General features: G+C 43.4%; 1 protein-coding gene across 1 annotated transcript in view; it reads left to right on the top strand.

Moving 5' to 3' along the window:
- LAMC1 (laminin subunit gamma 1) overlaps positions 1 to 13541 on the top strand; it is a 127921-nt gene that overhangs the window by 70435 nt on the left and 43945 nt on the right. The window contains exons 2-4 of the mRNA XM_060091161.1: positions 5978 to 6282; positions 10632 to 10762; positions 12806 to 12972. Coding sequence (XP_059947144.1) covers positions 5978 to 6282; positions 10632 to 10762; positions 12806 to 12972 — 603 coding nt within the window. The remainder of the gene's footprint in view (positions 1 to 5977; positions 6283 to 10631; positions 10763 to 12805; positions 12973 to 13541) is intronic.

Raw genomic sequence — 13541 nt, 5'->3', positions numbered from 1 at the left:
CTTCAGTAGTTGTGGCGTGCAGGCTCTAGAGCGCAGGCTCAGTAATTATGGCGCACGGGCTTAGTTGCTCCGCGGTATGTGAGATCTTCCTGGACCAGGGATCGAACCCGTGTCCCCTGCATTGGCAGGCGGATTCTTAACCACTGCACCACCAGGGAAGTCCCATGGTTAGTCTTCATGTGCGTGAACGTGAGGTAAAGGGGAAAGACATTCTAGCTGTAGAGTTGCTGGAATACTTTCCAGACATGTACTTACTGGTTTTCTTAATTGTTTGGCTTGGCTCCTTTCCTTTAAAGTCCTTCGTCTACTTTTGCATGTGCCCCCACAGTATGAAGATAGCGTCTTTGCCGTCATTGGAAAAACGGAGACCTAGTCCTCTTTTCTGTTCATCTGCCATTTAACTAGATCTCCTTACTCTGTCAACTGTGAAAGGAGTAGGATGGACAGATAAAAAGTAGAGAAGTGTATTCAGAGAGAGAGAGAATGTGTGAACAAGCACATGGAAGGTCTCAACTATAGCTGTTTAATGGAATAAAAACTAGCTCCTTAAGTTTTCAGTTCTTGATTATCCGTGATTACAGGTAGTTCCAGATAACACAGGCTATTCAAGCCATGACTCTTCCACTCTGTTTTCTGTATTTGCTTCCTTATTTATTCAGGTTAGATTCTAAGTTCCTTGGAGTAACATCAATCCCGCTACCTTATTGTCCTTCCACTGCCCCTGTACAGGAGGTGCTAAGTGCTGCTGTAGAACATCACACCTCCACGAAGATGTCCGTACCCTCATCCCGGCAGCGTTGTCTCTGCCCAGCAAGCCTTTCTCTCTAGTCAGCTCTCTGCTAGTCTCTATCGAGGCTCTACAGTCTCTTCAGATATTCCCCACTGGCTTTGCCCTCAACCCCTTAGCAGGTACCCTTGATTTTCACTGCACAGAAAAAATAAAGTCATCAGTTAGAACTCTTTCAACTTCCATCCTCTAAAACCTACTAAATCACTTACATTTGCACCCAGGTAGAAAGCAAGGATGCAGGTTTTCTCCTTTATGGAGCCAGTCCTTTCATCAGTGCTGAATCACATTCTTGTTTCCCCGCCTTGTTTCCACAGTCATTCTTTCTCTTTCTGCTGACTGGAGCACAACAGCATGTAATACAGCCTTGTAACTTCTATCACAAAAAAACGGAAAAATCCTACCCTGGCCCTGTATCCCCTCCAATTACCGTCATCTTCTCTTCCTCCTACCCTTTAGCCAGATGTCGTACCAGGTTGGCTACACTCGCTGTCTACCTTCTCACGTCCTATCTACCATACATTCTCATTTCCAACCCAGCAAGATCCCTGCTGGTGGGACTGCTCTCACTAAGCACCTCAATGACCTCTTTGTGGCTTGAAGCCATTGGACGCTTCTTAGTCATTATCTTACTTTATTCGCTTAGCAGATTTAAACACCATTGATTCTTTCCTTCTTTACCCTCTTGATTGATTCTTTCCTTCTTCATCCTCTTGGCTTCTGTGATATTTGTTGTCTTTTACTTGCCCTCCTCCCTCTGGTCTTCATAGTCTCCTCTGTTGCCTCATCTTCTGGCTGTGCTTTAAATGTTGATGCTCCTCAGCATGGTCCTAAAAGTCAGCTCTCTCCTCACTCAACGCTCTGACCTCATTGGTCTCAACCGTACCACATCTTCATTATCCATCCACAGGCTAATGAATCCCAAATCTGTATCTCTAACTTGGATGTCTCTCTTGGGCCTTCAGACTATTCACTACTAGACATTTTTTCTTGTCTAGATGACCACAGACACCTTAAATCTTGTGTATCCAAAATAGAACTCATCTCCCCATCCTGCCCTCCACTTCTGCCTCCAATTTTGCTTAACCTCCTTTGTTCTCTATTTCAGTGGATGGTACATCTCTCCATCTGGCTGTTTTTAAACTAGAAAACTGAATGTTATTCTCAATCCTTCCACCTTGTGGAATGCGTAAAGGAAGCTTTGGCAATGAAACAGAATGTCAATAGGATAAAAGTAGAGAAGGCTTTCAGAAATGATGCCTGCTCCCCTCCATCAGTTACATATTGCTGTTGAAGTCTGCTAACTACATGTCACCCAAATCCGTTCATTTCTCTATTCCAGCTGTCCCTATTCTTAGTTCAGCCACTGTCGGCCAGGATTACCGCCACATCTTCTTAAATATTCTCTCTACCTTTAGTCCTGTCCCTTCTAACCTAATCTCCACACAGTGGCCAGAATGATCTTTCTAAAAATCAAACCTGATCATACATTTCCTGACGTAAATCCTTAAATGGCTTGCCATCAGCCTGAGGAAGTTGAAGGTGCTCTTTAGCATGGCCTCAGGCCTGGCGTGCTGTGCTTGCTGGCTGACTCCTCTCCAGCCACTCTCTCCAGTTCTAGATGTACTGCACACCTCTGATTCCTCCAGTGGCCACTCCTCTGTGTTCTCTGGGCTTTCATACATCCTAGTCCATCTGCCTGGATGACTGATCTCTGTTGGCCTCGCTAATTCCTCTGCATTCCTCAGGTCTTGGATTTAGATGTCACTTCCTCTAGAAAATTTCTTGACCTCCTAGATGTGGGTTAGGTGACTTTCCTCCATGCTCCCCAAACCTCATGTCCTTCCCCTGTCATAGCACTCATCACATGGAATTGCAGTGATCTGTGTCCACTACTGGGCTGGCTGCAATGTCGAAGGTCACGCACATGGCCATCTTGTTGTGTGGAATGTGGCATGTGTGAGCCTCCTTTACAGATTGCCACAGAGCCCTCTACCTCTTTCACCTGTAGCTGTAAGTTCGAATGAAAAAAGCAGCTCTGAAAATGAGGCGTGGTGAGGCAGCGTCAGCAGCAGCAAGCTAGGGTGCTTCAAAGTTCAACGCTAGCGGAGTTGCTCTTCTGACGTTCTGCCGCCCATCGCTGTGTTTGTGCCGACACTGAGCGACCACATATGCCTGTTTCTTTCAGTGTGTGGCTTTGTGGTGCAGATGTTTGTCTGGGACACAGGATACCCTGATCCATTTTACCTCCTCTCCTTTGATCCATTCTCCTGTAGGCTGGGTTGCTAAAGAACAATGAGATGGCAGAAATGTAGACAGAGAAAATAGAAAAGCAAGGGTAATCTGTAATCCACAGATGAGTGAGTAAGCCTTTGAACATCCCAAGCCACATACTCATGAGTAAAACTAAATTGTTTTACCGTTCCAGAATGTTTTAGTCAGTCTCTGGAATGCCATCGATACTGTATTATAACCTCGCCTTCATTCAAAGGTGACGTCTGTACATTTTTGACACAGTAAAGAGATACAGGTTAAATTTGCATTCTTTGAACAAGAAGGTTGTAAACTGTATTTTCACGACCTGTGTCCAGACAAAGTGTTATACTGCCTCCTAGGTAGAGGATCCAGATTTGTAAAATATTCTTTGGCAACTATACCAGGTAGGCCCTTGTACAATCAGGCTCTTGTGTGTGAACATCTCCAGGATCCTAGTTCACGAATTCTCTTCTGTACCGTATTATAATAATGCCTTATATTTGTATAGCGTTTTATAATGAATCAGATATATGCAAGATCTTAGTTTCACCTTCCAACAACTCTTTGAGGTAGGAGGCTCAGGCCCTCCTTTTTTTTTTTAATTTTATTGAAGTATAGTTGATTTACAATGTTGTGTTAATTTCTGCTGTACAGCAAAGTGACTTAGTTTATACATATATATTCTTTTTCATCTTCTTTTCCATTATGGTTTATCACAGGATATTGAATATATTTCCCTGTGCTATACAGTCGGACCTTGTTGTTTATCCATTCTCTATATAATAGTTTGCATCTGCTAACCCCAAACTCCCAGTCCTTCCCTCCCCTACCCACCCCTCCTCCTTGGCAACCACAAGTCTGTTCTCTATGTCTGTATCACCCTCATTTTTACAGAGGAGAAAATGACGGAACAGAAATCACACAGCTAGTAATTGAAGGAGCCAGGATCTGTACTCAGGTCTCATAATGCCCAGTCCTGTGTTTTTTTCCATCATACCATACACCTTTATGTTCAAGATCTTATGCGTGTGAATGTTTCATTATATGGGGGACAGTTAATCAAACCCCTCTTTTAAGATCTGAACCAGTTGGGAAATGGAGTCAGATATGCCTCGTCATATCAGTTTTATTACAGATAAAACTGGCTTGAAGAACAGAGCCTGGACATATAGCTTACATGGGCCTTTTGCCCCACCCCACTTGAACTCATGCACTTAGTCCTGAATCGAGTAGCAGGACAGCAGCAGGCCTCCCCCGCACAGTGGCAGAGGTGCTGTCTTGCCCTGAGGAGTGAGGGAGAAGAGAGAGAGGGACTCCGGTGGCAACTAGGAGAGAGCTGAGGAGATTCTGGGCCACACATGAGCAGCACTCCTTCTCCCCTGGGGATGGGTGGGTGTGAGCAAGTGAGAGAATGGCAGAAGTCTCTCCTTAACACTTCTGAGAGTGCAGGAATTCCTCTTCTGTGGGCTTTGTAGGGTGGTTCTTCCTGTGAAGTTGATTCACTTGGACGGAAGAGACTGTAAGCTTCTCGAGTTCAAGGACCACTTATGTCTAATGCAGCCTGTCTCCCAAAGTATATAACATGGGACTGAGCATGTAGCTGTGCCCATAAATACTTGTTGACAAACCGTGATCTTCATTATAACATAGAAGCAGCAAAATATAGATATTGTCAGAGATAGAAGGACCAACTTGTGAATGAATGGTTTTTAAAAACAGCTGCACATTATCTTTTTTACCCACCTGAAATCCTGCTGGCTGGTAACCAAGCTGTCCCAGCCATCAGGCTGTGTTCTGCCTGCTTCAGGGAGCTGCCTGATGCAGTGACTCTTCTTCCAGAGGGACGACAGCCCGTTCGCTCCTCCCTCTTGCTGTCCTTCCTTGCTCAGCACTCATGTCTCATATATTCTCTTTTGAACGAACACAGCTTCTTTAAACCAACCGCCTTTCTCTTCTCTCTCTTTCTCTTTTTTTGGTCATCTCTTTGTCAGCTACTAGAGGAATTTTTTTTCTTCTTTCCTGCTGTAGTCCCTGCCCCATATCTCAATCACTGTCCTTCACTCTTTTTTTTTTAAATTTTATTTATTTATTTATGGCTGTGTTGGGTCTTCGTTTCTGTGCGAGGGCTTTCTCTAGTTGTGGCAAGCGGGGGCCACTCTTCAGCGCGGTTCACGGGCCTCTCACTATCGCGGCCTCTCTTGTTGCGGAGCACAGGCTCCAGATGTGCAGGCTCAGTAATTGTGGCTTACGGGCCTAGTTGCTCCGCGGCATGTGGGATCTTCCCAGACCAGGGCTCGAACCCGTGTCCCCTGTATTGGCAGGCAGATTCTCAACCAGTGCGCCACCAGGGAAGCCCTGTCCTTCACTCTTTCTCAGATTTCTCTTTCTTAACCTGGTAAGTAAGTAGAAGAATAGTGCTGATGATACTCTTCCTGCATCAAGAAGTAACATTAAAATTAATAAAGAACGAATTTTTAAAAATCTTGAAAGTGCCCAGAAGACCCATTTAGAAAGCCAGCAAATATTTTCTTTTCTTATCTTTTAATTAAGCTTTTGTGGAAGCACCGGCATTAAGGATAAATGCTCATTTCCACTCAGTTTTATTTTTCTTTAACAATATAAGTACATAATACATGCTGTCATTTTTCATGGCAACCAAAATTTTAACAACACACATCATAAATGGGCTTTTATGAGCCGACTTATGAGTGCAGCTATAACTTATTTCTGTGGGAAAACACGCACTGTGTCCAGGCTTACAGTAGCCTATTGGACACAGCCAATGTGTTGTGTGTTCTGGAACCCTCTTAGCCTAGTGTGCACAGGTTGGTTTGTATCCTCTTCCTTTGTCAAGTTCCAAAGCAAAGTGGGAATAGACGGGGTTTCTTTGCTTCATACGTATGACTTCTGGACATCGATGTGTTTGCCCCACAGGAAAAGCATTTGACATCACATATGTGCGCCTCAAGTTCCACACCAGCCGCCCAGAGAGCTTCGCCATTTACAAGCGCACACGGGAAGAGGGGCCCTGGGTCCCTTACCAGTACTACAGTGGCTCCTGCGAGAACACCTACTCGAAGGCAAACCGAGGCTTCATCAGGACGGGAGGGGACGAGCAGCAGGCCTTGTGCACAGATGAATTCAGTGACATTTCCCCTCTCACCGGGGGCAACGTGGCCTTTTCAACCCTGGAAGGAAGGCCCAGTGCCTACAACTTTGACAATAGCCCTGTGCTGCAGGTAGGCACCTAGCGGTTGGCTTGGTAGTCAGTCAGTTCTTCCATATGCAGGATGCAGGAAGATCATTGTAGTGGGGGAACATGGTCCCACCTCTGAAGTAAGGGGTAGGAATAGCACCTACTGCACCAGGACAGACAGCTGGATTTTATTCTGCTCTCCTGTGTACTCTTAATAAGTGAAGGAAAGTAGTTTTATTTCTGCTGCTCAGTTGATGTTTGTTTTTAGTTTTCATGCACGTGTATTCTGGGATATAAATTTTACAGATTTTTTTAAATGTTGAACAATTTTGACTTGAGTCTCTGTACTTGCAATGCAGTGGAAACATTTTGCTTCTGCCTTCCTTTTGAAGGAGGGTATTTGAATGAATCTACCAAATTTTTTTGTATCCTGTCGTACCTCTTCTTTGATTTGACAAAATGAAAAAACTATTTTTTAATATTAGCAAGAGGAAACAACTGAAGCAAGATGTTTAAGAACTCTACCTTCCTTCGTTATTGTACAAGGAAATTTTCGTTGGGTTTGTCTGGCACTGTTGCCAATCACTGTGAAAGCTCTTCATCACCTAAAAGCACTGGTTTTTGTGACAAGATATGAATTTAGGTAACCCTGGTATAGTGCTTAAGGATGGTGATAGAAACTTTTCCCTATATGGCAATAGAAAGAGTTAAAGATTTCTCTTTTCATAAATGCCGTGTGCATATTCCTTATACACTATAATTTGGAATCTTTCTGTATTGCTTAGACATCGGTGACCTTTTCTTATGTTCTGGCTGTTTGATTATGGAGAGACGCGTGTCATGCCATACTCAGCACATTCATACAGACTGGAGATGCTTCTGTCACATGGCTGGAGTTAACATCTAAATGGGGACAGCCTGTATTAATTCGCTGAGACAAGAAAGACTGGATGTGGGTTTGCAAATGCTGTATATACTTTATGAAAAGCTGTTGTGACTTCTAGGTAGGGAATCTCCCTGTTTTTCTGGGCCTTATGCCTTTGTGTTCCCTCATTCTTTCTATTTGGAACTTTTTTGTTTATTTGTTTTGTTTTGTTTTTTTGCGGTACGCGGGCCTCTCACTGTTGTGGCCTCTCCCGTTGTGGAGGATGCGCAGGCTCAGCAGCCATGGCTCATGGGGACCAGCCGCTCTGCGGCATGTGGGATCTTCCCGGACCGGGGCACGAACCCGTGTCCCCTGCATCGGCAGGTGGACTCTCAACCACTGCGCCACCAGGGAAGCCCTATTTGGAACTTTTTATGTACAAGGACCCTTTGTCTAATTTGGCCATGTGGCTTTGGACAGTGGCAAAAAATGAGAATATATTCTCGCTGGGTCCAGTCTTTCCCTTCCATTGTATTTCTGTAGTTTGCTGGGAGATCATAAATCTTGATTTTGGTAAGCTCTGAGGGTTCTGGTGAGCAATGAGTGTGTCTGCAAAGGTCTTTCAGAAAATGTTTCTTTCAGAGGCGGGTAAGGTGTGTTCAAGATACATGGCAGAAAGAATAACCGACTTTGATAGATGAAAAAGCAGGAGACAGATTACCTAGGGCAGAAGTGATCTATAAATACTCTAAGTTGGTCAACTGGCACACATTTTCTAACTTTGATTCTTCCTACACAAATTATTGTATTTTACTGTCCTGGGGAGGGAACAGTATAGTCAGTAGGGAAAAGCAGTGAGGTCATGATGTGACTGTGGTTTTCTGGCACCTTTGCTAACTGTATGCCTTGTCAGCCTGTCTTGAAGCAGTTCCCCCAGCTATAGGAATTCTGATGTTTCTTAACTCTTCATGCCACAGAAACTTGTAAGACTAAATGTGGCAAAAGGCTGTGGGCATCTGCAATAGATTTGGTCAGTTGGTATCATTATGCAAAAACATTAATTATGCGTCTCTGGATGTAAGAGCTCTGGCTCTGATATACAGTTGCCAAGGAGAGTTAACTGATATGACTTGTAGCCGATCTGACAGTGAGGAGAGAGGCAGTTGGCTTCTGCCCTCATTGCTCCCTGTGCCTCCCTCTAAAAGTTGTGATCTCCCGGAAGAAACCTTCCCGGTTGCAATGTATATGAATATTACTAAGCATGTAGTGATTTATAATAATAATTAGCATTTATTATAACACTTACTATAATGTGCCGCAATGTGGCAAGCATTGTTCTAAACCCTTTAGATATATTAAATGTATTAACACGTTTAACCTTCCCAATAACTCTATAAGGTAGATACTTTTATTTTCTCCATTTTACAGATGAGGAATCAGAGGCCCAGAAAAGATAAAATCACTTGCCCCAAATCACACAGTTTTAAGTGGCAGAACAGGGATTCAGAACGTAGAAAGTCTAGTTCTAGAGTCTGTTCTTTTTAAGATGCCCATTATGGGGGGAAAAAAAAAGGCTTAGATTCAACTCTTGAGAAGCTTTTATTCCAGGAGAGCTGTGATAAAGATGAAGCCTGTCGAAGATATAATAAGCATTAAACACAGAGATATGTTTAGCTGTTTACACTACAGACGACTGAAAGATTCCTAACATTGTGGCCATGAGTGGGCGTTGTTATTGGAGTTCCAAGTTTGGATATGGTGAAATCATCATCTCTTCTCCTTTCTAATTATACATGAAGGCTTCATGGAGATTAGCCTTGATGAGCTCTCTGTGTTGTTCTACATGCCAGGTGTTTGGCCTGGTGTAAGCAGTGGTTCTTAATCAGGGGTGTGCTTCCCAGTCTCATGTGAAGCCTTCTGAAAACATAGACGCCTGCAGCTCTGCACGTGCTTCTTAACGTCTCCGTAGGTAATGCTGATATGCAGTCCCAGGAGAGGACTTAAAGTGGACACGGGGGACTTCCCTGGCAGCCCAGTGGTTAAGACTCTGTGCTTTCACTGCAGGGGGGTTTGGTGGGTTCGATCCCTGGTCAGGGAACTAAGATCCCACATGCCGTGGGGTGTGGCCAAAAAATAAATAAGTAAGTAAGTGGACATGGTATATTTGGGTAGTTTTATGTAATATACCACTCTAAAACTTAATGGTTTTAAACAACCGTGAATTATTATTTCTCATGATTTTGTGTTCGCCTGGGCTCACTCCCTGGCAGGTCAGCTGGGAGCTGGGTTTTTCTCTCCCTGTGTTCTTACATCCTCAAGGGGGCTAGACTAGGCTTCTTCATGTGATGGAGGAAGTATTCCAAGAGGGTAAATCCCAGTGCACACATGCTTGTTAAACCTCTGCTCGTGTCACATTTGCTGATGTCTCCTTGGCCAAAGCAAGTCACATGCCCAAGCCTAGAATCAGCGTATACAGGGACTACACAGGTTGTGGACACTGGCAGACATGATCCATTGGGATAATTATTATAACTACTACAGATGTAAACATCTGACTAAAATTAGCTCAATGAAAGGGCATTTATTATAAGCGCGTAGATCTCATAAAACCGAGGGGAAAACTGTATAACCTTCATTCTTGTCCTCTGCCATTATGGTGTACCTACCGACTTGATCAGTTGTAGTTTCCTCAAATATGTTCATTTGCTCGGTAAATGTTACTTGAGCACCAACTATATGCTAAGCACTAGTGAAATGCAGTGAACAAAACAAAACAAATTCCTGCCCTGTGGGGCTTATAATCTGGTGGTGGCAATGGTGGGGTGGGCAGGTGGTGGTGATGGAAACAGGCAATTTAAATAAAATAAGGAAGGTAAATAGGGAGTTGCAGGGGGCTGGGGGGGTGGCGATTTTAGATAGGGTGGCCAGGGAAGGCCTCACGAGAAGTGACATTTGGGAATGGTCAAGACAAAGAGTATGTCTGATTGGTTCAGGCCAGTGTAATGATTGATTGCTTTGTGCTTGGATGTGTCTCCCAGATCTGTCCGTAGTGGATTGGGTAAGAGGGAGAGGGAGATGGTACAAGATGGGCAGGAGGACGCAATGACCAGTGTATCTGATACAGTGGTGGTACTACGTGAGTTCTGTGCTGGCTTCTCTTGACTGGCTTTGGGGTGTGGATACAGGATGGAGAGACGAGACATGTCTGTTGACTACCTAATGCATGCTGAGCGTTGAAAAACATATTTCATTTAAGCCTCTCTACAGCCTTGTGTAGAAACTAATATTATTCCTGCCTCGGGAGACTCTGAGTAGTAAAGTAACAACTTAGATCAAAGAAAGGAAGAGTCAAGAAGGAAATTCAAGTATGAAGAAATGAAAGGAGTCCTTGAGTGTTATAATAGATTTAATGCCAAAAGAGGACATAAGTTAAATGATACATTAACTGTTTAGAAGATTTTGTCACATATATGTCTCTTATCTTCAGTGCCTTTACCTATCTTTTCTGTGTTTTTGTTTTCTGACAGGAATGGGTAACTGCCACTGACATCAGAGTAACACTCAATCGCCTGAACACTTTTGGGGATGAAGTGTTTAATGACCCCAAAGTTCTCAAATCCTATTATTATGCAATCTCTGATTTCGCTGTGGGTGGTAGGTAAGTAAACCATTAAATAACCTTGAAAGTGATTGGAGCTTTGGTGTAGAAGTGAATGTAGCAACTTGTTTACAACTATATTAGTAACGTTTTTGGACCTCATTATCCTGGAAACAAAGTAATTAGGTTTTCTAAAACCTTGTCAAATCAACACATTAGTGAATTCTTATTGAGCATTTAAGTGCAAAGCTCTATGACAGGCACTATGGAGCTACTGAGGAAGTGCAAGTCTGACATTCACTTTGCTGAGAAGGACCTGACCTTCTAGGATCCTGCAGGTGAATGGGGCAGGCCATGTATGAATATGCAAAAAGTTAAATACCAGTACCATCAAGCGTTTAGATAAAGAGATGTCACATGTCAGAGAGTAGTTACAGCACTGTCAGGCTAGAGAAACAGATGGAATCTAAGCTAGGCGTGGAAGAATAGGTAGGGCTGAGATAAGGAGAGAGGATGTCTGGGTTGGGTGCAGGAGGGTTGGGTGCATGTCATGAGCAAAAGTATAGAGTTGGAAGCGTTTAAACCTCCTTGACTTAAGGAAAATCTTATATGAATTTGTGGAGTTGTAAACCAGAGAGAGTTTGGTAGCCAGAGACCTTAGCCAGTGAGCCAAGAATCTTGGACTTACCTCCCCTTGTAATAGACTATGAAGTCTCAAGAGCAGAAACATCATTTTTGTATGCAGTGTTCCTGGTATGGGATTGATGCTCAGTGAAAGTTGATGGAAACTGTGACCAATGAGAAATCGTGTACTTTTTTGGAGTTAGGGCTATGATTTCAACACAGTAGATTAGGAAGATTAGCTGCAGGCAAGGTAACAGTAGAATATGATCGAGAGAATTTATATTCCTGTTATTATGCTGTCATCTAGGTGTTAGGTGACAAATACCTGACATTAAGGTGGTGACAGCAGAATGGAAAGAAACATTTAGGTGCATTTTATGAAGGAAGAATTATCAGGATTTTAGTCAAAGGTGATTTTGAAGGTTTAGTGACCAGGAGAATGATGGTATCATTAACAGAATAAACAGAGAAGCTGAGCTCATTTGGGAAGGTGGTGAGTTTCGTTGTAGAATGTAAAGGTTTAAGTTGTGGAGGACATCTAAATTTGTGTAGCAGTCAAGGACAGGAGCTTGGGAGAAAGAGGCGGCCTGGAGATATACATTTGGGATTCATCCTGGTGCACTGTAGGTGTTGCAGAAGTGTTTGAGTGTATTATTAGGTGGTGCTTGAAGCCGTGGAACTGACTGCTATCTTTAAAGAGCGAGTGAGGGTAACGGCTCTGCGCCAGAGTGCGTGTTAGTATTCATGGGGGTTTCCATGAGTCCTTAGTTTATGGTAGTACCTGCATCTAAAGGCTCCTTCAAGGATTCTTGCCCCAAACAACCGGAGGGAATGTCAGTCTACCAGAGATCCATACGGTGGTGTGGTATCTGTCTCTCACTGTCTTCAGATCAAATACTTTAAAATCATGATGGCAGATAGCTGCTGAAATTTATTGACTTGTTATATGCCTGTACAGTCCTGGGCACATACATATAGCCACCTCTTGATCTTCTCAATAGCTCTGTGAAATAGGTATTATCATCCTCCCTATTTTACAGGTAAGGCACCGAGTTTAAGTTACATTGGTAAGTCACAGAGCAAGGTTTCGAACCCAGGCAGCCTGGCCTTGGAGTCCATGTTCTTCTTAACCACTACACTTGGCTGCCTCTTGAGATGCACACATTTCACTTCAGGAAATGGTCCTACAGATGCCCTCAGAAATTGTTGGGGACTTTCTTCTCATGTCTGGTTAATGCCCCATCCCCTGCTAAATAAAGCTACCTTTTTTTTTTTTTTTTTGTCTTGTTTAATTTTTCTTCATACCTGAAAACACACAGTCATTACTTAATCTTGCTCAGTTTCTCAGTTTACCGTTTTGAGTGGTAAACTCAAAAACATCCTGAGGTGGTTTTCAGTTCTATGTGTACATCCTTTTTCTGCATCTGTTTCAGGGCTTCATAGGTGTTTCATTCTTTTAAGGGTCTCTTCTCTCCCCAGGTGTAAATGTAACGGACATGCAAGCGAGTGCGTGAAGAATGAATTTGACAAGCTGGTGTGTAATTGCAAACATAATACTTACGGCGTAGACTGTGAGAAGTGCCTTCCTTTCTTCAATGACCGGCCGTGGAGGAGGGCGACTGCTGAGAGTGCCAGCGAATGCCTGCGTGAGTGCCCCTTGGTGTTCGTCTGCTAAATTGTCTTGAAGACTTCAGAGGTGGGAGAAGGAATGGGTGACTTCCTTTGATTCCTCCTTGAAAGGAAAAGCCTGAAAGGCAGAGCTTCTTCCCTAATTTGAGAGTGTAGAACAATAACCTGCATGCACGTCAAAGGAAAATCATAGATGTGGGCAATTGGCCATAAACATAAACTGTGCTGGTTTTATATTTCCTTCATGAACACACATAACAGAATGGGAGCAGCATCTTCAAGGTTTGGCCTTTGCTTAGCTCTAAATACTGGGCTGGGGTTGCCTACTCTAAAATATGGTTTCTCCAGTCTTTTCTTTGTTGCCCTTTAAAATATTCTTCTTGCTTTCAATGCTCATTTATTCAAACAGCCAGGATTGTTGATTAACATTTGTCAGGTGTGATGAGTTCTAGACTAGGACTGCTATTCGATGGATTATTTATCAAAATTATTTTTTCTTTATCTCACTAAAGAGCACAATGGGGAGGATTTTCCTACTTCCATCATGCAGAGGTGGGTGGCTCTGGGAAGAAGAGTAGATCCTAGT

The sequence above is a fragment of the Mesoplodon densirostris genome, chromosome 2 (genome assembly GCF_025265405.1).
Source record: "Mesoplodon densirostris isolate mMesDen1 chromosome 2, mMesDen1 primary haplotype, whole genome shotgun sequence".
NCBI classification, from domain to species: domain Eukaryota; kingdom Metazoa; phylum Chordata; class Mammalia; order Artiodactyla; family Ziphiidae; genus Mesoplodon; species Mesoplodon densirostris.
The sequence above is the reverse complement of the archived record's forward strand: the minus strand, read 5'-3'. Positions and strand labels throughout refer to the sequence as shown.